The sequence below is a fragment of the Hippoglossus stenolepis genome, chromosome 11 (assembly GCF_022539355.2).
Source record: "Hippoglossus stenolepis isolate QCI-W04-F060 chromosome 11, HSTE1.2, whole genome shotgun sequence".
Classification (NCBI taxonomy): Eukaryota; Metazoa; Chordata; class Actinopteri; order Pleuronectiformes; family Pleuronectidae; genus Hippoglossus; species Hippoglossus stenolepis.
In genome coordinates this window covers 1493533-1519246 of record NC_061493.1, presented here as the reverse complement: position 1 = coordinate 1519246, position 25714 = coordinate 1493533, and the positions used below count along the sequence as shown (strand labels likewise).

Here is a 25714-nt window from a genome sequence, read left to right as displayed (position 1 = left end):
ATGTGCTGAGTAGGACTCACAGAATGAGCTGCTATGGTGCATGTCCCGCTAATATTAGACCTGCAGCTCAACTCGATTCATATTTTGTAAATTGGATTCACTTCACATCGCGTCCTGTATAACTTTATTTATTGATGGCTTTCGAGGCGTGAAGATGATGTCAACAATTAAGATAAGTGATTCAAAAACCAACTTACTAACCCAACCTTTAAGATATAGCACCTATTGTTAAAACATATAATTTTGAAGTTAGCAAAAATGTTGAAAGGTGACTGACAGGATGTTCTTGTTGCCTTTTATGCCTCATTCACATGTACATTCTTTAAACAGGCGTTTTCCTCCTCTGTTCTTAAAAAAACTGCATCCACATCCATCCATCACCTATACAACTTATGCTATGAGGGTTGCGGGGGGGCTAGAGCAAATCCCAGTTGATATTGGGAGAGGTGGAGTAGACCTTGGACAGGTCAGCAATCTATGATAGGGCTGAGGGACATAAAGAGAAACAACCATAGTGTTGCCAATGAATATGGCAGCAGACACATGGAATATATAGCACATGACCTTGGCTCAGACTGTCTAATTCAGTGTGTGGTAGTTTAGAGGGCAGCACCACAGGCAACACAGCAGACTCCCTCCCACCCGGCACCCCCATCCACACATGACCCCAGGCTATCTGTCTGACAGCCACCAATTAGGACTTTACCAGTAACTACCCAAAAGCCTCATTAACAGTTAATTATATCAAATCTATCTGGAATTATCTGTTGAAACCTGGGAGGAATACCCTCAAGAAAGCTTTCAAATGCTCCTGTGACAAGAAGCTGAGGCTGAGCTTTTGTTCTGAAATGTGCCCATTTCTGGAGGAACGGGATTCCTGCAATACCTGTGGCATTTCTGCAAAAATGAATGGTGAAGTTGATTGTTTGATCTGAAGTAAAAGCTTAAAACTCCCAGAACTTCTGTGCCTATATGTGTCCTTACATGGGACTTCATTTCCCAGGCTGGAGACTATCTTTGACCAAACAACAAATATTAAGAAAGAAACATAATCAGAAAGAGAAAATGGTCGAGATTTCCACAAACTTTATTCCAAAGCAGTGTGTGAGCTGAAGCCTTTACACATTCTATTTGAAAACAAGAAAAATGTTAAAATCCTCTATAATTTAAATATTCATTTCACAAAAATAACATCAATTTATTTATTCTGAAACAGGTAACAAAAGGCTACAAAATGACTGGAAATCTATGCACATAATTAAAAACATAGGAAAGTAGATGTGACTAGAGTGTACACAGGTAGCTTCCCTATTCCTCTTCCGCTTCTTGCAATCATTGCTTCACCATCAAGTGAACTTATATGTGTAAATGTCAAGGAACACAATTCTTTTCCAGAGCACACATCACTGCAGTACAGATCGTTGGATATGAAAACATTAGCCTTGCTAATATTCTCTCAGTATAAAGACCATAGAAACATTAGGAGCTACTGAGTTCAGCTTAAGTTGTACTTTTGGCAAACTGGTAATGTTAATTGTAGAAGTGGAATGTGGAATAACAGGCTGATGCAGGCTGACATTACACTTCATTATTGATGTGTTTGAAGCAGAAACAATTTAAAAAGTGTAAGGATCTTTGCAACTTTTACTAGTGCCATTATGTGATGGCCAAACAAATGGGTCAGAGCTTCTCCAAAACAGCAGCTCTTTTGCTGGTATGTAATAGTCTGTTCCTTAAAAACATGGTGCAAGGACACTTTTAGGAACGAGCTTATTGGAGCACCTGCTCATGCTGGCATGCTTGTTTGTTTGATTTTGTGCTTAGATTTAGGTATTTTCTCTTTGTTAAGGAGGACTGTTTTATTCAGCATTTGTTTTTTTGTCAGTTAGCAGGATTGCACAAAAGCTACTCAACTGATATCTATGAAATGTTGTGAAGTGGTGAGACAGAACCAGAGGAAAAAACATTCAATTCTGGTGCAGATCCAGATCAGGTGGTGGATCTAGCAATTAATTTTTTCTTTCTTTAACACTGCGAGATAGGGTGTGACACTTTCACACATTTCCCAGGGTATTATTCATGGGAAAATCACATTTCTGGGAATGTACATATGAACGTCTGCAATATGGTGCAGCTTGACTGAATTTAGGGGACTATTGAGACTTAGGGAGGTAGTCCCATTCTTGTTACCTCCACCAAGGAGGTTATGTTTTTATTTAGTTTGTCTGTTAGTCAACAGGATGGTGCAAAAGCTACTGGCCATGGATCTTGGTGGAAGGATGCAGAATGGGTAAGGAGAGAACTCATTAAATATGGTTGCAGATCCAAATAAATGGGCAGATCCAGTAATTTTGTTTCACTTTCTCTGCAGCTTTTTCCATAGAATGAATTCAAACTATGGTGTAAAGAGCGAAAGACTTGCATGTCAGAAAGAACTGAATTGCATGCCTATGAGGTCTTTATGAACAATAGCACACAGCAAATAGTGCACAGTTATACAATGCAGCAACAGAGCAAAACACCAAGTTAGAGATCTCTGACTATTGTATTATTGTTTTTATGAGAAGTGTTAAAACATTTGTGGCCCATTATGAGACTGCAGCTGGACAAATTAGAATATGGCATGTTTCCAGTCTAGATAATTAATGAACACTGCTTTGCAATTCTAGTTAAATGTGTTTCTGTTTCTTTCAGTTGTTTCTTACTTTCCAAGAAGCCTATTTTGAGTTCTGTATGAGAGAGTAGAATAGGGAACCTCTTTGTTAAGACTAATTGTGTGTGTGTGTTTTTTTTAAGTTTGGTATGTTGGCGTCTTAGCCATGTAGGGCCATGTCTGAGCTTTTAATTTGAGTAGGTTTACATCAATATAGCAACTGTGTGGGAGATATGGCCATTGTAACACATAATGCCCATAATGCAAGAGTTGAAAAGAAGTTGATACACCTGGTAGTGCAGGTGGCCCACATACGGTCCTGCGGCCACATGTTTGGGTCTGACCCGGCCTTTTGGGCGCGTCTTCCTCTACTGCTCTCTCTATTTCATGCTTGCACTGTCAACAAAGGTGAAATGCCCAAAAGAAATCTAGGTAGTTCACACTACTACTACTATGTTTTTTACTACTACTAAAAAACATTTAGTGCTACTACTACTTTAGTAGTAGTAGTAGTAGTTGAAACTAAGTCTTTTCAAGGTTAGTTTGTGCACAAAAGAGCTCGCAACTGACTTTAATACGGAGTTGTCTGTCGGTATTAGAAGTAAAGAGGCAACAGCGCAAGTGAAGGCAAAAATTTAAAATCTATCAGAGAGATAGCAAAGGCAGCTGTTTTTCCAAAATCAACAGTAGAAAAATTAAGTAAATGAGCAAAGGAAAAAATGTGAAAGGATTCACATTCAATCTGACTATTTGAAAGAGGAAAGAGGGTCGGAAAAAGTAAAAGCTCATCTCATATTTGGCCTTTAATGTTGACTTCAGTGCAGATGGAAGCAGTGGTCAGCAAGTAAGTTTGGCCCCGCCAGTTTATTTCTTTGCCATTAGATGGCAGGCTAGAACAGAATGAAATGCTAATTTAGGAAATAAATTTAAAAAACGCACCTGGAATTCTGCGACGGTATGTTACAGAACGCTTTGTTAACTTCTCTATGTTGTCTAATTGTGTTTTCCAGTCAGAAACAAAAAGCGTGTTCTGCTGTCTAGGTTTTTCTTGCATTAAGGAATTGGCCTACAATGGGAATTGGCCTACAATAGTAGTGACACAATCATGCTGAAACCTTTAACTGTAGGGTGTGTTAAAAGCGATATATCTCCCATGCAGTACTTATTGATGTAGATCAGGTTCAGATTCAGATTAAAGCTTACCTGTAGCACTGTAGTGTTCATTATTTTAATTCAAAACTGAGTTGGAAACAAAGCCAGAAGAAACTGTGGAACTGTCCAAATACATTCAATTGTATATAGGTGGATCTTTGTGTAAGAACTGTGTTCAGAAAAGTTGTCAAATAAAAAGCCCTTTGTCCTGAGCTGATATTGTCTGGAAAGGATATGAGTCATAGTCGAGTTGCTGGGTGAGAACTCCTGTCAGAATGAACTCAGCATTGTGGACATCTAGACAGCAGAGACAACAGACAACATTAGAGATGCAATGCAACACATCAGCACAATTTCTACAGGAACAGCATTGTTTAGAGACACAGATAACCAAGCGTTGCTGACTCTGTACTTAAAGCCCCTACAAGGAACTATTCGTTTTAGTGTATTTTGGTGCCTCTGTGGAAAGGGATAGCGTTTCCACCGTCTCAAGTCGTAAAAAGCAGGGTCTCGCCAGCATGTGCATTTGTTTTGGAAGGAGTGAAAAAAAGACACACAGCTGTTTGCAGGATGTATAGGGATGAGGTAACGTATCTTTCTGTTGCTGTATGATTGTTATTGTGATCTGGTTGGGAAATTCAAATTTTATGACGTTTGGGCATTTGAGCAGTTTGAGAATGCATGATTGAAGTCCCATGCTACCATGATCACGCCGTCAGGATGAGCCGTCGCATTTCAAGGCTCAGGGAGCGCTTGAAATGCAACGTCTTAGGAGTTCTAGGTCTGGGCAGCAGTGTAAATAATTTCTGCAACAGTGCTCCAGCTGTGCAGCAGCCATGTGCTTCGATCATCGCACACAGGATGTTGCTTTTCAGCAAGATCTCTGTGATGATAGTCGCACAATGAGGCGTAATTCTCATTCTGCTCTTATTCATCTTGTTTACAAGAGACCTGGATTTGTCAAGGAACAGACTCGGGAGCGTTGGTCTGTACAGGTTAGCCTGTAGCCTAGCTCGTAGCCCAGCTCGTTTTGCTGGTGGGATGGTGATGCTGGTGGTCTCTGCTTCACCAAGGATCTCCAGGGGGACAAAAGAAGTGTTGAAACTGAACCCCATGATGGTGGAAATGTAAACATAGGCTTTTCCAGCCTGACTACCGTAAATCATTGCGTCTGACTTCGTGAGTGATCCAACCAGATCACAATAGTTTATAGAAAAAGGCAATTATCTCTCTGATTGTCTCATTTGCTGTTGTAGGTCATAGAGAGGCAGCAATATAAAAATGAGACCATTAAGTAACCAGTTAAAAAATCCTTGCAGGGGCTTTAATAACACCACATGGATTGTTACACCACCAGTTGTTCTGGTAGTGTTATGTAGTGGTTTTTCCTCCTGATCGACAGTTTGTGACATAAACATGGAAATTAGTCAACAAAGGCAGAGAAGGCGGGAAAACTTGTTTGTTCGCTCATTGCCTGTGTGTTCGTGTCTTACCAATGTTCTTCAAAAAGTATTCTCTACAGAGGTGCAGGTCGTTGTCACAGGAAATTAAGATGATCTCTGGAAGGTTCTGTAAAACAAAGCCGACATATAGTAAGACATCTGTACATAAGTAAAAATTAAGTCAAATAAAGAGCATTCTTTTTGTGTTTGTTTATTGATATTAATTTGTATTAATTATTTGTTTAATTTTGAGACCTTACATCAAAAAAAGATTGTCCTCAGTGTTCTGTTACACCATCACCTACCATCAGCTGTGAGGACTTTAAATCAATGCATTTTCTGGTACATCAGATACTGTATCATTCCAACCTAATTTTGCTGCATATTGATAGCTTTTCCTTTAAGATCATTGATTTTCAGGTCACAAACTTGACGGGTATATTAAAAGAATTCCAAGTAATTTTAAGGACCTTATTCTGTTTGTGCTCCATAATCTTTCTGTAAGAAGGCTGTTTGGCCAGCAGCTTTCCTCCAGCACTCTCCAGGATGGGCTTCATGGTGCTGAGGCTTGGGCAGATCCCTGGGGTGAGGTAGAAGTACTTCCCCTACAAAACCCATCACATGGAAAGGGCAGACAGACGGTCAGTGAGGGACAGGCACAAAATCCATTCTAATCTATATTGATCATTACAAACATTGACCACAGCTGTGGGCGCTTGTGATAGAGAATCTCTGTCAGCTGCAGGGAGCACACGCACAAACATGTCCACACTGTCTTCAATTGTCACTATGCAGGAAAAACTAGTATCCTCTTTCCTTAATTTCAGTAGCGCAACCAAGGGTGCACCTTTAGCAGTTCTCTTTATATTTGCATATACAAACATAAAGACCTTATATATTCATTCACGATTTTCATTCCCCATTACTGTGTTGTATGACAAAACAGGAGCGAAACAATAATTTTTGCAAACCTTTGTGGTCAGCTGCATAATTATGTATTTTTTTGTCTGAAGGAGTTGAACAAGTGTACATAGGCAACTGGACTTGCTTGTGTTTCTTGAAGACAGTAAAAACTCCTATTTTAGAGGCTTCTTCAAGAGACCACACTAGCTAGTGGATCTTTTGCAGGTAAACACTTGATGAATTCACTGTAGAAAACTTGCAGACTGCAGGAACCTTATCTAACTTAATCTAATGGAATTATTAAGCCATCGTGGGAAGGGCTATAGGTTTAAAAAGCAGTGCCCTGGCTCCAGGGAGTCTTCAGACATTCTCTGAGCAAGTTACCTTCTCGCTCAGAGAAGTTAACATCTGTTGAAGTTTCAGACAAGCTGTTTCAGACATGTCCTATAGGGGATCTCCAGAGAATTGGGTCTGGATTTTCTCAGCAGATTGCCTTTCACACATGCTCAGCACAGCGGGAGATTGGGCCTCATTCCCAAACAGTGCGTTCGCACAAATCTGTGCTTTAACACTGCGTACGAACGATTGATGCACAAATCTGGGATTCATCAATATGTTCTTAACTACATTTGTTCGTACACTGCGAACAAAGATGTGAGATGGCGATTCCCTGTGTCCGTAGCCAGGGGGAATTTTTTCAATAAGATCATGTTGTTGGAATGGAAATAATGCATTTCATTTTTTTCAGTGTCTGCATAGATTGCTCACTGTATTGGGTCAATGTTAGCAGCGAACCCAAAGCAGAAAGACTTTAACACCATATACTTAAGCATTTGTAAATTTATCGCAAGTCAAATCGTCATTGCAATATTCAACAACGTTATTGAATGTTTTACTAATATCGTGCAGCCCCAGTAAAAACACAATAGTTTGGTCTTCACAGACAGAAATTATGTATGCGATTATTTGCATATAGAGCAGGGAAATGAGATGTGATCACAAGTGGCCATATGAGACACATTCAGGACACATTTCAATGCCAGGTGTGAACTCCCATACTTAACGCTGTCCACTTATGATCTGAGAGTTGAAACATCTTCAAGAAACACCAGCAAGTCCAATTGCCTTTGCACACATGTACAACTCTTCATTCTTTCCATCTAGTTAAATCTGGTCTCACATTGTGTGGGATTGAAGCTTGTTGTCTGACCTTGAAGAGAGGTGAACTGTGGGCTCTCTTTAGTGATTCCTCCAGACTGAATCCAAACAACACCTCTGCCTCTGCATCCTTCAGACTGTGAGTCTGCTCATCTGCAACAAACGCATGCACACACAGACCATTGAAGAAATCTGTTTTTAAATAGGATTTTTTTCAGCAATGAATACAGTAAATTAAATAAGGCATTTTCAATTTATACAAATTATTTTCAGTAGTATCTGAATGGCTGCTCTCCATGCATACACACACGCACACACACACCATACCCACAAACTTCTGGCTCCTCCAGCTCTCCTCCAGCCACTCTGGGCTAACGATGTGTTTGACCACAGACATGGCAGTAAGGAACTTAACGGTGCGCGTCACCTTACTGGCCACCAGGTGAGTGACCTTCTGACTGCTGTCTGCTACTTCACCACCTAAAGCATGTAACCTCTGCAGGGGGTGGGGGGGGCAAGGTCAGAAATCATCAGAAATGGACAATTAGCAACAGGAGATCATTGTTGCACAGGTATAGCTGCACTTATCGCATGATTGAGAGTACAACATTAGCTTCTGATAGTTAGTTACTGACCTGTTGACTTAATGTATGTTATGATTTTGGTGCCACAGTCCAAAGTGTGTGCAAGTGAGATGAGACAACATAATAAAATAATTGTCTTAGCAAGAAATCCAGCTGATTTTACCTTTGTGTACTGCTGTACTTGTGAAGGCTCAAAGCCTGTGAACATGACTTGAGGAGTGGACTCGGGAGGAAGCATCTTACTGGGGGACTGCATCTCATCCAGTCTGCAGACACAGTTACACTTATGGTTACAATACTTATGTTTATATTGCTAATCCGGAAATGTGGCGTGTCACTGCGACGCAGAGTGTGGAAACATATCTGTTGTACTGACCTGGCCTTCTTGTTTGCAGGCTGGTTAGTGGAGCCAGCGATCTTTTGCTTTTGCAACAGCTGGAGGTTCTACACCATACAAAAAAATAAAAGAAGACTTTCAATTCAATTTTATTTGTATAGTGCCATAAAATGTACACACAGTAAATCGCAACTTGTTTTTCAAAACTCTAAAAAAAATCGTTTTACAATCGAACGTTAAAACAATTAAGAAGCCAGAAGAATTTGTGATTACTAAAACACGTGGGAATCAAAATGTGACATTCATCTTATGCAACAGCACTTCAACAAACTCACCGCCAAAGCTTCAGGAGATACTTTGATCGGTGTTCTCCAAGCAGCTACAGAGAAAGAAAGACAATTGTATTCATACCCACATCAATACATCATTCACACACATGCATATATACATACACATAGACAAATATACACATACACACATATATAAATACAGAAATACATATAAATACATTATATATATATATATATATAAATACATATATATATATATATATATATATACACACATACATATATATATATGCCTTGCATAATAACATTACAACAGTTGGCTGTATAATAAAATGCAATTGCCAATATAGCATAATTGTCTTATTTAAAGATAGTCCATTCAGCAATACATACTCAGTAGGTTCTGGACCAGCTGTAGGTTGGGCACCAGTGGTTCAGGTTGTGTATAGATGGAGTATCTGCTGTGTTGAATCTGTCTCAGTGCTTCAAAATTTCCAAGCAGTATATCACACAACCACTGTGCATTTACACATGGGATCTTCCACTCCTTGGCCTTCTCATATTTAAGCCCATTAGGTCTGAGGAAAGATAAGCAAGACAACCACATCATCAACACTTCACCAGCACAACAGCACAGATCAATATGGCTAGGTGGCAGAGAAGATTCAAAACTGATGGTAGCACATTGAACCCTAGCAAATCTTACTCTTTACAGATGAGGACTGTATTACTGCGACACAGATATCCAGTGTATCTGGCACCCGCCAGGTAGGCCATCAGTTTAAGGTCATCTCTGTCAGCATCCACAAAACCTGTTACTGATATAATCTGGAGAGAATGACAGCAAAGGAGGTTAGAATAAAGAGATGACAGTCATGTGTTAAAAACATTTAAAAAGAATCACAATTCAACAGCAATACTGAGTGAGTGTACTCTAGGGCTGCACGATATATCGAAAACGTATCGGCATCGCGATATCATTAACATGCATATCTCAAAAGAAGGCTTGAACTGTGATAAATGGTGTCAATATATTTGACCAATCAGATGGATAATACATTTAAGATGTTCAGAACAGTTTTTTCTGTCAATTAATAATTGGCGGGAAAAGGACAATAGAGAGAGAACAGAGAATTGCGAGGCTGCTCCGTCAAATCCTGCTCCGCCTCCTCCAGACTAAATTCTACTGTGGAGACTTCTAGGGATCATGTTCTCCCATCTCATCCCAAATGACTTTTCACAGTCCAAACATGTATGAAAAGATTCCAAATGATCACTTTAATCAGACTTAGAGGAGCTGTGCATGGGTCCCTGTGATTCTGTCCTGGACTTGGTGGCGCTGATGCCGGGCTGTGCGCCCAAAGCAGAAAGACTTGTTGTTTATGTTTATTTATCGCAAGTCTTATCGTCATCGTGATATTCAACAAGGTTATCGCATATCGCCTGTTTTCCTAATATCGTGCAGCCCTAGTGTACTTATTCTGTTCGTGATTTTCACAGGCAAATCCTAATGTCCCCAGTTATAGATCTGCTGCCTTAATCAGCCTGAAGATTAAGAGCTGTGGAATAAAGCTAAAAAATACTGCAGATAGCCACTGCTGCCCTAGAGGAAGAGTTTTTGCATCTGTTTTTCACATGAGAAACTAATAAGGCTGTGTAAGATGGAGGGATGGAGTTATATTCCTTTTACATATCAGTGAGATAATTCAGCTTGATGGTTAGCATGCTTCCATGTAAAGGGACTCCTAAAAAAAGATATTAGAGACTTCTTAACATTTAGACCTGATATAACATTTATGTGTATATACCCTTAAGACTGAGATGCGTGCACGTTTTTTATGATGTAATGGTTTTCAAGAATGTGATAATGTGACTGACACTGCTCAAAAAAGATTAAGGAACACCTAAATCACATCTAAGATCTTACTGAAAAACTCTAATGTTCTTCTGACAACAAACTGTTTTGATTCCCCTGTCTAGGCCACCTCAAAGACCGACTTTTATGAGGAAAATGAACTCTTCATGTCTCTTGTGAGATGATGACTCTATTCTAGAGAAGTTTTATTTTTATCAGTTTTAACCTTCTGTATTGTTGCTTGGTTTGAACCCCTCAATCTGGCAAACAAAACAAGACTAGGGAGCCTTGTTAAAATCGCCAGTAAGATCACACGGAGCAGTCAGGCCACGCTGTGTCATTTATAACAGGCAGGTCGTTCGGAGGGCAAATGCTATATTGGACTGTTGGGATCGTTCAAACTTTTGCCCTCAGGCCACCGTTCTAGAGAACAACAATGAAAATAACGATAATAAATAATAATTAAGTGGATTTAGACTAAGGTGATGTGCCTGCTGACCCGCGGAATAAGGCTTAATCGGTAAGAGACATGTTTCAGGCAGAGGAGGAAGAAGGGGAGAATTTGACGAATTTAATGTTCAGGAAATTTAGGGAAAAGGCAATGATTTACAATGAAAGCAAACAATATAAAAGCTATCAAATGTTTCTATTTCATGTCTTTATCTACTTCGGAGATCTACTTCAGAGAGCCTTAGATCTAAATGGGTTAGACTCTCAAATCATTTAGACTTTTACCTGACTGACTGACGGACTAGCAAAAAGGACATTTCATTGATATTTAAATCAGTGGTATTTAAATCAGAGCCATCATTAAATGAACCAGACCGGGTCAGGCTGGTAACCAACGTGAATGTGAGAAAAAAGGAGCAGTTGTTTGTGTGATTTGGACCTACATGCTGAGAGCAGGGCTTTGCTCCAGGAGGGAAGGCAAAGGGCAGATGTAGTGTTCGATGAGGAGGAACCATCCTCTTCCTCTTCAGTACAGTGTTGAGCCAGTGGGCTGTTACACAGCGTTTCCCCTCTCTTAGTGCCTGACAGAGAGACAACCACACGGATCAATAACGATGACAGAGATGACACGTTTTTACCAATCCATGGAGCAGGATAGATGGACATTATTTATGTTATTCAGTAAACTCCTTTCAATTCAGTTCATTTCAATTATGTATGTATAGTGCTATGCATTATCTCAAGGCACCTTACAAAGCAAGGTCATAACCGGACAAATTTATAGAGAAAACCCAACAGTTCCCACAACAAGCAAGCACTTGATGACAGCGGAGAGACAAAACTCCTATTCAACAGGAAGAAACCTCTAACAGAACCAGACTCTGTGTGTGGCCATCCACCGCTTGAGGTGGATGGCCTCTGTTTACTGTTTACTTTGTGACCTATTCATGTTCTATATTATCTCTCGCTGTTCTAAGACAACAGGTGAGTGTGAGTTTGCAATATTTATACAAAATTTCAAAATATAGAGTGGTTGAGTACTTTCTTGAGTAGTGCATGTTCTTATAGCACACATCCTTACCTGAACATACATGTTACTGACTTGGCTCTCACACAGCAAGTGTGTGCAACGACTGGTCAGGTTTGGGTCAACAGTACCTCCACACGCCTGGATGACCTGGGGAAGCAGATCAGCAAACATTTATGTAAAAGATGCTGCACAGGCAGTGCTAGAGGGAGGCTTTTTCTGTGTGACTGAATGTCTTACCCTCTTCCATGTGCCCAGGAGTTGTTTGTCAGCCATCTGTTCTGGGTAGTCAGCAATAGCAAACACACAGCCTAACAGGAAGCCATCTTGTGGAACTGAAATATATAGTGAATTAAAAATTAAGAAGTGAATCTGCAGGTCCAAAACAAAAACTTTAAGGAGGGATAGGCACTTTTTTTGGCCAGGCAGATCTAATAATCTACATTTTTAGGAATTGCTACCAATTGCTAACCATTTTCAAATTTTGGCCATGATGGTCATCAGACTGGCCTCTTGAAGAATGTCCCACCTACACAACTACCTGATACACATGATGATTAATAGTCTATCAACACCGAAGGCTACTGCTACAGATAGGCACAGAGAAGTGCATTGGCTGAAAGACATTTCAGGCCTCATTTATAATTGGTTTTACACAAAACAGGGACTCAAAGATGCATGTGCCACTTCCAATGAAAAAGTTGAGACTAACTTGACGAGAAACATACGAAACATTTGCACCAGCACACAAACACTGACCCATGCATAAAAACATTTTGGAGATGGGAAATTGCCGAGGGAGATGTGAGGTGGTGAATTGCAAGATTGATCATAAAAAATATGTCGCTGCATCTCAATGGAGCCGCTGCGTCCTGATCAGAGCAGAAGCTGCAGTTGGTTTGTACCGAGCTGGAGTTTCTGTGTCCTCCTCCACTCTGCTCTCACTTGAACTAATAAACACTCGTCACTAGTTATCAGGACCTGATCAGCACATGAAGCAACTTAGTGTTTGTTTGATTCGCTCCAGAGTTTATGAGGCTGCATTTAAACACCATGAAAATGACTCGTCATCATTTTGTGCTCAGTACAACAGGAGACGTGACGCTCACAGTCAGGACTCAGTGTTAAAGTGAGCGGAGCGACACGCAGACATGATCCGACACCATCGATTCAGAACCAAACACATGACTGTAAGTTTGTCACCTAAATCAGCCGAATAAAAAATGAACTATGAACTAGTTCATTTTCATCTGCATGAACTGAACTTGGAACTCGTTCTTTTGAAGTGTGAACTGGCTCAACACTGCTTCTGCAGATGGGCTCAGATTCAGATTTCACATTCACATTTAATTGTGTAAAGGTTTGGTTGCTTGTTTGATTTAAAAAAGAAAAGAAAAATGTTTTATTCAACCATACTATATTTGTTAAAAAAAAAAGAGCTCAGGTGTAAGTCTCAAATTTACCATAATTCATGAAACCGTAACCATCTGAACTGATACACATGATAATGAACAGGCAAAGAAATTTAAAAGGAGGATATAGGTTACAAAATAATGCCGAACAAGAAACCGAGAAAGAAGTTGTGGCCAGAGAAATCCCAACAAACCTTCTTATCATATATAAATACAAGGGCCGTCATCATACTGTGTGATAAAATGGATATGACAGCCCCCAAAAGTGAAGCCAAAACATGTTGATCACCCCCTGGTGGCTGGCTGGGGCTGATTTCTGCATTTTGATCATGATAGCGCAGCTCCACTCCAGGATCACTACTGCACAGAATCTAAGTATGTCACCAGCACAAGAGACTTGCGTGAGTATCCAAGATATTTTGGTTTCTTTCTTCTTCTTTTTTTTTTTCTCTGTGAAGGAAGTGGAGACGTGTCGTACATCTTTATATACAGTCACTGTGTTAGTCCAGTAAAATACAGTATGGCCTAGGGTTACCATGGTCCCCCACAACACTAACTCTGGTTGTACTCACTTTCTTGTCCCAGCTCGTGTCCAAACAGCTGGGTAATGTGACCAGGCTGCTGGAGCTGAGGTTGCAGCGTTGTCTTCGTCGTCTGCTGCTGCTGCTGCAGGACCTGCTGATTCTGATGCTGCAGAGCCTGTTGCTGGTTCTGCATGTGCTGCTGCTGATGTATCTGTTGCATGTGTTGTTGTTGTTGTTGTTGTTGCTGCTGTTGCTGTTGTTGTAGGAAATGCTGTTGCTGCTGCTGTAGATGCTGTTGGTGTAACTGCTGTGGATTCTGCTGTAATATTTGCATACGTTGCTGTTGTTGGAACTGTTGAAGCTGTTGCTGCAGAGCTTGTTGCTGTTGCAGCTGCTGTAAACCAGGGCGCAGGAGCTGCTGTGGCCGCAGCTGCTGCTGCTGGGAGAATGCTTGCTGCTGCTGTGAAAACATTTGTTGCTGCATTTGCTGTTGTTGATGTTGTTGTTGTTGTTGTTGTTGCAGAAACTGTTGTTGCTGTTGGGGCAACTGCGGGAAACTTTGTTGCTGTGGAACTTGGGGCTGTTGCTGTTGATTGTGTTGCTGATGGTGCTGTAGTGGCATCATCTGATGCTGCTGCTGTTGTTGTTGTTGGAGGTGCATTATAGGATGTTGTGGTTGCTGTGGTAACTGTTGATGCTGTTGCTGGGCAGCCTGGTGTGACTGTTGCAGTAAGTGTTGATGCTGCTCTGCAGCCAATTTGGACTGACTGAACAGAATAGGGTTGGCACTATTGGGGGTTTGAGCATTGCTCTGGTTGCTCTGCGGCTCCAGTGGCTTTGACTGATTGGCTGTGAGATTCTGAATGATCTGGACAAACATTAAGAAGTTATAATGTAAAGAAAACATTACTAATGTTGGACAAGAATATTATATCATAGCTACGATCATAGTTATGACATGTTGCTCTACTCTTGCTGCCTCAGGGACAGCAGCAAGGAAAAACATCTGATCAAAATACTACGTAGGAAAAGAAAATTTCTCACATGTACTATGTTGACAGGTCGATTGGCTGGCTGCATGTCAGAGCTGTTAGTAATGTTGCGGAGGGTTCTGGCGGCTGGACTCCAGCTTTCTGGAACTGATAAACCAAAAAAGCAGAAGAAAATGCATGAAGCCCAAAGGATAACATGAATAAGACATTGGACTGCTACAACTCAGCAGGCTCAGCACACACACAATGTGCCATACATCTAAACTGATATCATAGTCTGACAGACTATAGAGACCAAGATTCTGGTTCTTGGTCTGTTACCTCAAAGAATGTAGGACCTGACATACTGACCTTGCTGTGTGCTTTGACTGATGGCAACAGCACCAGGGTGGGCCTCTGCAGGTGATGCTGCGCCACTGCCAGGTACAGGAGGCACAGTAGCACAAAGGTTGATCAGCCCACTGCCTGTAGATGACGTTGAGTCTTTGTTGGTGGGTGGCCCACCCCGGCGTCTAGCTGTACCGGTCAGAATAGGGGGTGTTGGCGTAACAACCTCAGCAGGCGTCCAGTTGAGGTTGGTACCCTCCTTCTCTATCGGGGAATCATCGTCCGAGTCATCGAACATACGCTCACTGCGGCGCTCAGGTTTTCGGAGGGGCGTTGGAGACACAGAATTAAGTTTTTTGGGGCCTGGTCTTCTTCTGGGACTGGAATCACCAGACGAGTCACAGCTGGAGAGCTGGGTTCGTCGAGGGCTGTAGCTTCCGTCTGAATGAGAGTGCTGTTCATATGACTCTGCTTCACTCTCCTCTTCTTCCTCAGGCTCCACGTATATCAGTCTAGGGTGGTAGAGAGCCTCATCCTTCCTGCTCTTGTCTGTAAAAGAGGAAACATACACATGTCAGCTAAATGGATCAAAGTTATGTAGAACCTACTTAAAAGAAGTAACAATAATGTATTTATTTTTTAATACACAAAACAGTTAGCAGTTAAATATGTTGAATGAATAAGAGGAAGTAATTGGTTAAATTCTAGGAAACCAATCAAGTCAATCTCAGAAAACGCTCTTAGCCTTTGAGATTAATTATCAACAGACAGCACCCAGATTTGAACAAACTTTAATTATACAGTAAATCATATCTCGAGCGATGATAATGATCGTTTTTTATGCCTCCGCGCCAGGGACAGCTAGTGGCTGGAGGCATAATGATTTGGGGTTGTCAGTACGTCCATCCTTCTGTCCCATGCTCGTGAACATGATATCTGACTGCTATGAGGGAATTTCTTCAAATTTGGTGCAAATATTCACTGTAGGATGATGATTCGATTTTGGAGGTCAAGGTCACAATGACCTTAGTCCCTGTGAACGTGATATATTAGGACTGCCTGATTGGAATTTCATTACATCTGGTACAATTGACTTGGATTCACTGATTAACTGATAAATGTCGGTGGTCAAAGGTCGATGTCACTGTGGCCTCAACTAACATGTTTTTGCCCGCTTGAGGGAAATTTTGAACTTTTGATCAGTCGTCACGTGTTCTCAAAGATAAAGTGATTAAGTTTCAGTCGTTAAAGGTCACAGTGACCCAATATGAATCTGGGGGGAAAGAATCGTAGAAATTAGGCAGGCAACAACTAAACAATTAAAATAAGTTATAAAAATAGTTGGCAATAATAATTGATTAGTCAGGTCAGTTATAATACACAGCACACACTACGGTGGGGGCAGCCAATCCCGTGCCTCGTTTTTCTCACGTGACAATGTCGTCTAATCTCTGGAGTAAACGTTTGAAAAATGGCAGAGACACTATACAAACCACGACAGTGAAAGGTGTACATAGTCTGCATTTTTGTATTTTATTATATTGCCTTCTTTCTGGCCTGCCTGCTACTGTAAGCTGACGCTTTTATCCAAAGCAACTTACAACTACAATTAGTGCATTCAGCATCTATGAGGGGCCATTTTTGGGGTTCAGCATCTTCCAACGACACTTCGGCATGGGCTAGGATTCGAGCCACCGACCTTCTGGTTGGAGGACAACTGCTCTACCCCCTCAGCCACAGCCGCCCCTTGTGTGTTGCTTTTCCTGACGTCGTCATAAAGGAATGTTTTTATAATTATTACATAATTTCACCAATCTTCCCTTAATGTTGCATTTTCAATGAGAGTCCTGCCAGGAAGACATCTGCATGCCAATATTCAATTAAAGCTATAGTGCCACCCACTAGCATCAGGAAATTACTTGTTCTTCTACTTATTGTTAGGGCACACCTACTGGCATTAGGAAGTATTTCTCATGTCAAAATCATCATTCTATTAACATGAACTTTTCAAGTTTCACACGGCAACAAAATGCATATTTAGTGCATGTTCTCACTCATTTGGCCAGTGTTCAATTTGAGCAACAGCGTGTCTCTGTGTCAACCTGTTCCCTGCCTGTACCCCCCACATGCACTAAGTGCAAGGTCCTGTTCATCACAGCTTGCGGCTTTAAATTTATTGGTTGTTATTTTTTATTTGTCCTTCACACTAACTTTTAAATATATATATATTATTTTTATGGATTTTTTTGCTCTAAAAATGTATTGAAAGACAAATAATTAATTAAAAACAAGGACCATTCAGTGCTTAGGGTCTAATTAATCATTGGCATTGCTTCTAATGCAAAAAGAAAAAATGAGGATTTGGTGCTTTTGATAAACTACTCAGATTTCAGGTTTGGATTGGTTTTAGGTCAGGCATTTTTCAATATATTCTGACATTCTACCGACTAGACAATTAATCGATTAACTACGATAGACAAAGGTAGATTCATCAATATGAAAGTAATCATCAGTTCCAGATCTATTAAAGTAACTAAAACATCAAAACTTACAGGTCACATTATACAATCAAATCTCTTCAGAAATCTGAAAATCTAGTGCAGTTTCTTTGTAGAAGATTGAATGAAGGTCACCAAGTGAACATTTGTGTCAAATCTTCCCTCAAACCAATCTTATGGTATCCCGCTGAAGAGGCCATAACTGTGCCTCCAGCCAGTGGCTGTTTCCGGTGCAAAGGCATAACAACAAAACCATGCAAGTAAATGAATTCATACATATATCAGACTGAGAGCACTAACATTAATTACCTTTAACAGAATCTGTGATCCAGTCCGGGGTAACAATCTTGATACCAGAGTGTTTCAGGGCACACTCAAACTTTGCCTGGAAGGAAAAGAAAGATACAACCACAAACAAAATCTATGTTAGTTGCACCTGCACGACAGGTTCCATCTTAATGGGTGCACCTACAAAATATTTTTTTTGATCACAAGCATTTGTGTCAATTTAATGTCATATCAGCAGCACAGATGATGTGGCAAGAACAAATGCGAGAACACTTTGGAATTACCTTTTTTTTGCATTAATTGGTCATAAAATGTCAACCAGTCTTCATCTAAGTCATAAGTATAGACAAACACAATGTGCTAATTACACACAATTGGAATTTTCTATATCTTTATTGAACACACCCATCACAGTGCTGGTGGAAAAACAACCTTCGGCAGCAAAAACCTCAAGCAAGCACTTTCCTTTCGATGTGGATCAGACCTGCACAACGTTTAGGAGATTTCCTTTAAGAACTGCTTCACCTGAGTCATATTTTTTAGGACATCTGGTGTGAAAGACTCTTTTGAGTTCATTCCACAGCACCTAAATTGGGTTATGGTCAGTGTTCTGAGGCTGGGCTACTCCAAAAGGCTCATTTTTGAAATTTAGATTGGATCAGACACGGCTTTAAGGCAAATCTATACATAAATGCTGATAATTCCAAAGGCCTCACTTAGTTTTTCTTGCCATGATGAGATAGTACAAATTACACATACATCACGCACTTACCCCTTTTGATTCCTTAACCACTAAGTGGGTGACCCTCTTGTTGAGGTTAAGCTGACATTCTCCTCCATAAAAGGTGATGTAAGCCCACAAGGTGTTTAGATCATCTGGAAGCTGTGTACAAACAAGCACACACAAGCAGTATTTCCCCTGTATCTTTTTTCAGGCCCAGTGTTACCAAAAAAATAAAAACTACAATTCGGGAGCTACATAGAGCGCACAAATGTGAGGCGCTAAGAAAAGCAACAAGCAAAAAAACTTCACTCTCCTGTAAAAATATTTTTTACAACATAAAATACTGTGTAACCTACCACCTTACCAAAAATGAGACATCATGAAAAAGATCTATTTCTGCAATCACCTTGGCTTGAAGAAATAGTTTACCATGGCATCGTGGTATGGAGCAAGAGATCTGACTGTACTTTTGTTTATATTTTCATTACATTAATGCGTAATGTACATGTATTCTCATTGTTTCAAGATTTTGTTAAGATTCTCTCCATCACCCACACTGTACAAGAAACTCTCACAAGTAAAGAAACATAGGACCATGCAGACCGTCTGTGGTACTGTGAGCATATTGCCCTTATGTGTCGGGTTGGTTATGTTCAGATCCAGCACCTAATTAAGGTTTGTCATTCCCTCCGATGAAAATCGATACCTTTCATAAAGATCGTCATCGGAGTAGGTAAAGGGACTTTGTCGGTCTCTGAAGGCCCTTGCCCTCCTCAGAGACCCTCTAACAATCTGCACCGAGCTCCACAGGATTCTCTAAGAACAGTGCTGTCATGTTTCAAAGGAAATGATTGGTCAGTGCGTGGTGCTTTTATACTGCTTGATCGCTTATCTCAGATTTAAAGCGGATTCGTGCTTCTGCATCGAAGCTACTCCGTAGGTACGCACGTGGCCGAGCATTCATAGTTGTGTGAAGGTGAATGTGAGCGTTGCAATTACACCGCCGAAACACTACTGGAGCTAGAGTTACTATGCTGGTGTTAGGCTAAAAACATGGTGGAAATGACACCGTTTCAAGTCGAATTTAAATGCCAAGGTTTACAGACCAACAGCTCAATTTTGAATTTCCATTCCACCTACTGCTTACATGATACATGTAGTAAAATCTTGAAAATACTTTCCAAAAACACAAACAAACACACTCTTACCCTGGGAAGACAAGCTGTCACACCAAAGAATATCTGTTCTGATTCGGGGGAGAATCCAGTTACTCTGTTGTGTCCAGGGTTATGGAAAAGAACTGCCACACTTATTAGGACATTTTTGACATATTCCATACACTCATGCTTTGGGGCAATGAATCATTGAGAAATCCTTCTTTTCTGCAATTCAAAACATTAAAATTCTGTTTTATGTTTTCTTCTTCTATTGTTATATTTTGGATTTGAAGGTAGAAGGATACGGTAACAGGTCTCCACATCGGACTGAGAGAGTCACCCAGGATGGCTGGAAAAAAGGAAGAAAGTAATTTTTTCTCTTAGATACACTGGTTCAAATGAACATCATTCACTGTTGTTTTATGACTGAACATTTAGAAAATTAACAAAATCATTACCTCCCACAATATATTGTTTGACATTTGTTATCCCTGTATGAAAACATACTGCAGTAGGAGACAGTTTTTAAAATGCCAAGCTTATGGGTTATATAATCATTAGTCCTGAATAAAAAAAGGGTTAGGGTTATTTCAATGCACATTATGTGAAGCTAGGGGGTTTCTAATTTAAAAGGATAACAACAAAGATCCCTAAAGCCTGGGCCACACTGGCTGTATGAATAGCGAATGTACGACACAGAAGTTTTTTTTTTCTGCATACAGTGTGTGGGTCACAGTAGGGCTGCATGATATTAGGAAAACATGTGATATGCGATAACCTTGTTGAATATCGCGATGACGATATGACTTGCGATATATAAACAGTCCCTGGCTATGGACGCAGAGACCACGGACCACTCCACAGCCGGGAAAAGGTACACAGCCCGGCCGCAGCGCCTCCAAGTCCGGGGCAGACAACAGGGAGCCATGCACAGCTCCACTAAGTGCACTTACTGTGGTAATTTGGGGTATTTTCATACATTTTGGGGCATGTCAGTAATTTATAAGTTTTGTGGTTTTTTTCCGTTTTCGGCGCTCCCTCTCTTCATTCCCTCTCTACATTTTATGTTGTCTTCTGCAGTATAGACCAACTATTCTGTGTGTTCTCCTCTTTAAACATTGTCATACGTTGTATGAATAATATGTGCTGAAACTGTTCTTTCCTCCAATCTGCTTGGCAGACACAGGGAGCCATGGAGGGGCTATGGGCTGGGTAGACTATAACGTTTGCTCAACTAGTTTCTCTGATCCTTCCAAACATAGTACGACTAAAACTACTTCAGGTTATATTATACAGTTAAAGTCCAACAAGACAAAAATGTGGCTTAAAACATTGACCATGCTGTCACATGCACAAAGGAGATATGACGCCACTGATAGGAAAGCAAATGAAATAATTGGAATGACAGCGCCCAAGACATGTGTTAATACCAGTCACGACAATGACCAAAGCCCAACATTGTTCAATGGAGAGCTACTGTAGCACAACCCTTACCTTGACAACCGGCAGATCAAACACCTCTCTGGACTCGCCCACCTCTGGGTTGTCTCCGTCCTCTGCAATGATGTGAGTGGCGAGGGCATTGTAAGAAACCTCCTTCCCTTTTCCTGCCTTCAGAAGCTGCACAACCTGGAGCAGTAGCAGATTATTTAGTCAAATGTTACTTTTTTACATTTGAAGAATCAGTCACCATTTACTTCAATTAAATTGGATTTGGCTGCAACGCTATTTACCCATGAAACTCCAAAAGTGTTTTGTGGACTCAAACACTTCAGCCACCCCACCGTCGGCAAAGTGGTGAGTGGATGAGTGAATTTTCATTTTAGGGTGAACTATCCCTTTAAACAATAGAAGAAGAAAAAGAAGTGGAAGCGGCTCGCAGGATTGCTGCAGTCTTCGCCTCTGCCGATATACTGTTTGAACAACAAGTGTGTTCATTTTGCTGATAGTTATACGATAATGATATCGCAGTGGCAACGAAATTGATGACATGAACTGGTTCATTAATTTTCTCCATTCAAACAGAGACTACTTTTTTCTTTACTATTCAATTGCTGAATTGATAAGGGTTAGGGTCATCTAGAAGCCAATCATTATCAAGTATATGTAGATGCAGCCCACGTAGGCGATGATACCAGGACATACGTAAATCATACAACAGCCAATTGTGAAATCAAACTAACTTGATCGAATGTATACAATGTTACAAAGACATGAACCTTAGTCCGGATTTTCCGGTGTTAAAATGCCCTTCAGACCTCAAAGGCTGCGTCATATGAACGCGTCTGTCAAATCTCAGTATAATAATAATACAGTCCAATTTTTATATATGTTTGTCTTATGTGTAGAAATTGATTTATCACAGCCTGACATGCTACAAATACCCCCTGTTTCAGTATGGCTTCTTGACATGAATTGGCCAGCATAGGCCTTATTTGTTACTGGTTTTGTCAGACTGAGCTCATTAAAGTTGACATATCTGTTGAATGTTACTTATTAATAATAGTTCATATTAGAATGGCTTCATTGGTCGCTGCAAAAAAGTAGGAGTACTAGTAAAAATATAGGAGTCACTATTTGGCAGGAAAAACAGTTCTGGCCAGAGGTTTCCGGCATCAACGCTTTCACACATGCGCATTATGGGGCTCACTATTCAGCAGGATGTGGACACTGACAGGTTGCTGCAGTCTGATCGTGTCTGATCGATATGTATTTATAGGAGCGTTGAAAAGCGCGTCGCATTAGCAGATTAGTGATAACAGCGCTGGGTGTCTGAACGCTGGCAGCGTAAAAGAACACTTACAAACACGTTTATAAACAAACATAGGAAGATAAACCGAAGCCTGGGAGCAGGCAGATAAACATCTGTGGTAATGCTAAAGAAGTGCAGCGCTAAGTAGCTTGTGTACAGTGTATGTACAGTCCTGGAGAACCACAACACTGTACAACACACAACGCAAAGGACGCTACAGTACTTTTATGTCAGCACACTTTTTCTGGTTTAGCATGGCAGTCACTTAGCTAGCTAGTTAGCTTCCCCTGCAGTATTCATTCACACTGAATGGTTCTAGCTAGTTAGCATGCTACATAGCAAGAAGAAGCTAACTTCCTGAGGCTCACCTTATGGTCAATGTCCCCCACCAGGTAGAATTTGACGTCTCTGAAAAGTTCATTGAAACTCATGCTGTCCTCTTGAGACATGGCTGCCAATGCACGTCTCCAGAGTCAGTCAACGAAGCGCAGTCCGCGGCTCAGAATGGGAGAGCGTCGGTGCTAAGCAGCAGCCGCTGAGCCAACCGTACATCCGCCACTCTGCAGCGCGCCAGCGCCAAACCGTTACGCACGCCTTGGACTGCAGCATCAGCCAACACGGTGGGGGTGTTGTGTGTTTGTCACCATTGTCTATCCGACTGTTTGGTTTGTTCTACCTCTCTGACACATTGTACCGTACAATGTGGGGATGTGTTAAACGGTTGTGGCCCAGAGTGCTGCTGTAACAAGAGCGGAAATCTATGAATCATTTTTCTAAGAAACATGTTATCACCTGTGACATGAAAGTTGTTCTTTTCGTCTAGACATGGCAACCAGATCATCACACCCAGACAGGAAAGTTAGGTTATTTCATTATTTGTTGACATTTTTGATCATTTATTGATTTTGAATTAATGTTATTTCATGTCAACACAATCCATTAAAAAACGAGGTGGTCTCAGGCCCTGTTCAGACCTGATATTAACATCTGTCATGAGTGTTTTGATAACAAGTCTCCCCACCGATCACGTTCTCTATGAAAGATAGAGATTGTTATCTGAAGTATTAGTATCTTTATTAACTTGTATGACCAAAGTTGTTGCCGCTCATCGATGTAATGGCCTCACTGTCAAACTGTGTGTCTCTTGTTTTATGCTCTTTTGCCACCGGACACATATTCGCTGCACCTCAATTTGGAGTGCACGCTTATTCAGACCTTTATGGTAAATGAAGAGCGTGCGGACCCTGGCTCGGAGTTGGCAAAGTTAGCGTCAGTGTACGGTGTACACACGTCAATGCTTCCGGTTGTCAACACGAACATTTTCAAAGTAAATGTCCCAATTTTGTACAAGGAAATAGTATTTTCTCTGACACTTGAAGGGCTGTAAAAACACATTGCCCAATAATTCCTGGTGTTGGCTGGTATATCTGGGTACAGAAAAACTATAAATAAATCCATGTTTTAATTAAGAGAAATGTAAAAGTAAAAGTTACAACATTGTAGCTGGAAATGATCTTGTCTTTGATATCTGAGGGGCTGTGAAGATAAGATAAGATAATCCTTTATTAGTCCCACCACGGGGTAATTTGCAATATTACAGCTGCAAGAGTCAAAAATAGACATCAGTAAGTAATAATAAGTTACATGCAATACTTAAGTGTAACGGTAATATTACTTAAGTTTAAGGACATAAAACATATAGAAAAATATGAATGGAATAAAGACTAATATATACAGTATATACACAATATAGACATTGCCAAATCATTTTTGGTCATGACTGATATTTCTGCATTCAGGACAACTATGACTATATCCATACTCAATATCATACATTTGTACTGTACCAATTTAGTGAATTTTCAAAGTAAAACTCCAGACTTTGTAGCTTGAAATGCTTGTAAAAAGATTATGCCCAATAATTCCCAGTCATTGCTGGTATATCTATCTTCAGGTGTCTATGACTTCAACCATACTCAATATCAGGCATATTTACTGTACCAATTTGGAGAAATTATAAGCTACAAAGTCGGGACTTTTGCCTTTAAATATCTCCAAATTGGTACTCTCTGTCGATTAAATGTTGTCATCAGCACATTATGGAGCAACAGTACATTTTATAATTGTGTTAATTGAAAAGGAGAGAATGACCTCATATATGCATTGCAGAGTGAAGAGAAGCCAGCAAATTCCTGATTGAAAACTTCCCCAGGGTTTTATAGACAGTGGTACTTACTGCCACCCAGATTCAATCAGCACAATCAGATTAAAGAGAGCAGGCAGCACTATTTTAATTAGGGCAATTTGAAGTATGATATTTAGCTGGAATAATAATAGCCTTTGTAGATGATTTGTAAAACAATGACAAGATGAAGTGGGAGAGAAGATATTGCTAACCAGCAAATGGTCGTTATGCATCAGGTCAAGGTCATATTACTGGTAAAACTTCCAGGTACAATATTTTGTCCCTGGCTGCAGGGAACCTAGGGCTGGAGCTTGGGCTGCAGCTTAAACAAAGTGGCAAAGGGTCACTTTGCAGTTGAGTCCCTAGGTTGAGAAAATAAAATATGTTCCATTTTTATTGTTGCTGGCATTTAGACATTGGTTTCTGCCAATTCAGTCACTCGTTATGGGAATCATAAATCCAGCAAAAGAAATGGGACATGGACCCCTGACTCGAGGCTGTGGCTGCTGAAAATGGCTGCAGATAAAGGATTCTCAGTGTAATTGTCATCACCTTGTTGGGGGCTAACATGCCAGTCACTGACTGGTTGGAGGCTAGCTGACTGGGAGGCTGACTGAAGGCTATAACAGACTGGGTGAAGGAATGGACAGAAGGAAGACTGGAGACAAACAGGCACACTGGAAGATGCATATACAGATGCTGAATAGAAGCATTCTAGCTTCCAGTCTTACTGGTTCCACAATGTTCTGCAGCCAGTCAGGCAACAATCTCTTCTTCGACAGCACGTCACTGTAGGGACTGGAAAACAGGGACTAGAAGAGGTGAGGTGGACTTGGGGACCTTTAAAATAATAAATAATATCAACATTAAAACACTGTAGAAGTGTACATACAAACTACTGTATATAAACTACAACACAAAAGTTGGGTATTGCATAATCTCTATGCAAGTGCCACACACCGCAGCATACTATAGGTACAAATACATGTTTAATGAGGTTCATT

At 40.6% G+C, this 25714-nt stretch overlaps 1 protein-coding gene across 2 annotated transcripts; it reads right to left on the bottom strand.

The window, feature by feature from the left end:
- Positions 1-1068: 1068 nt before the first annotated feature.
- paxip1 (PAX interacting (with transcription-activation domain) protein 1) lies at positions 1069-23100 on the bottom strand. 2 transcript variants are annotated; one of them, XM_035170480.2, is made up of 23 exons: positions 22894-23100; positions 21268-21402; positions 20079-20122; positions 19825-19888; positions 18665-18775; positions 17914-17989; positions 15131-15655; positions 14832-14926; positions 13836-14655; positions 12092-12186; positions 11906-12001; positions 11268-11405; positions 9226-9347; positions 8913-9097; positions 8565-8608; positions 8269-8336; positions 8056-8158; positions 7636-7804; positions 7361-7461; positions 5718-5852; positions 5299-5374; positions 4042-4102; positions 1069-1362 (listed from the first exon to the last, which is right to left on the bottom strand). In XM_035170480.2, the coding sequence occupies exons 1-23, from the start codon at positions 22972-22974 to the stop codon at positions 1347-1349; spliced, it is 3360 nt and encodes a 1119-aa protein (XP_035026371.2). In that variant the 5' UTR covers positions 22975-23100; the 3' UTR covers positions 1069-1346. The 2 variants fall into 2 exon arrangements, with proteins under 2 accessions (XP_035026371.2, XP_035026369.2); XM_035170478.2 differs by having other exon boundaries at positions 1069-4102.
- Between the last annotated feature and the right edge of the window lie 2614 nt (positions 23101-25714).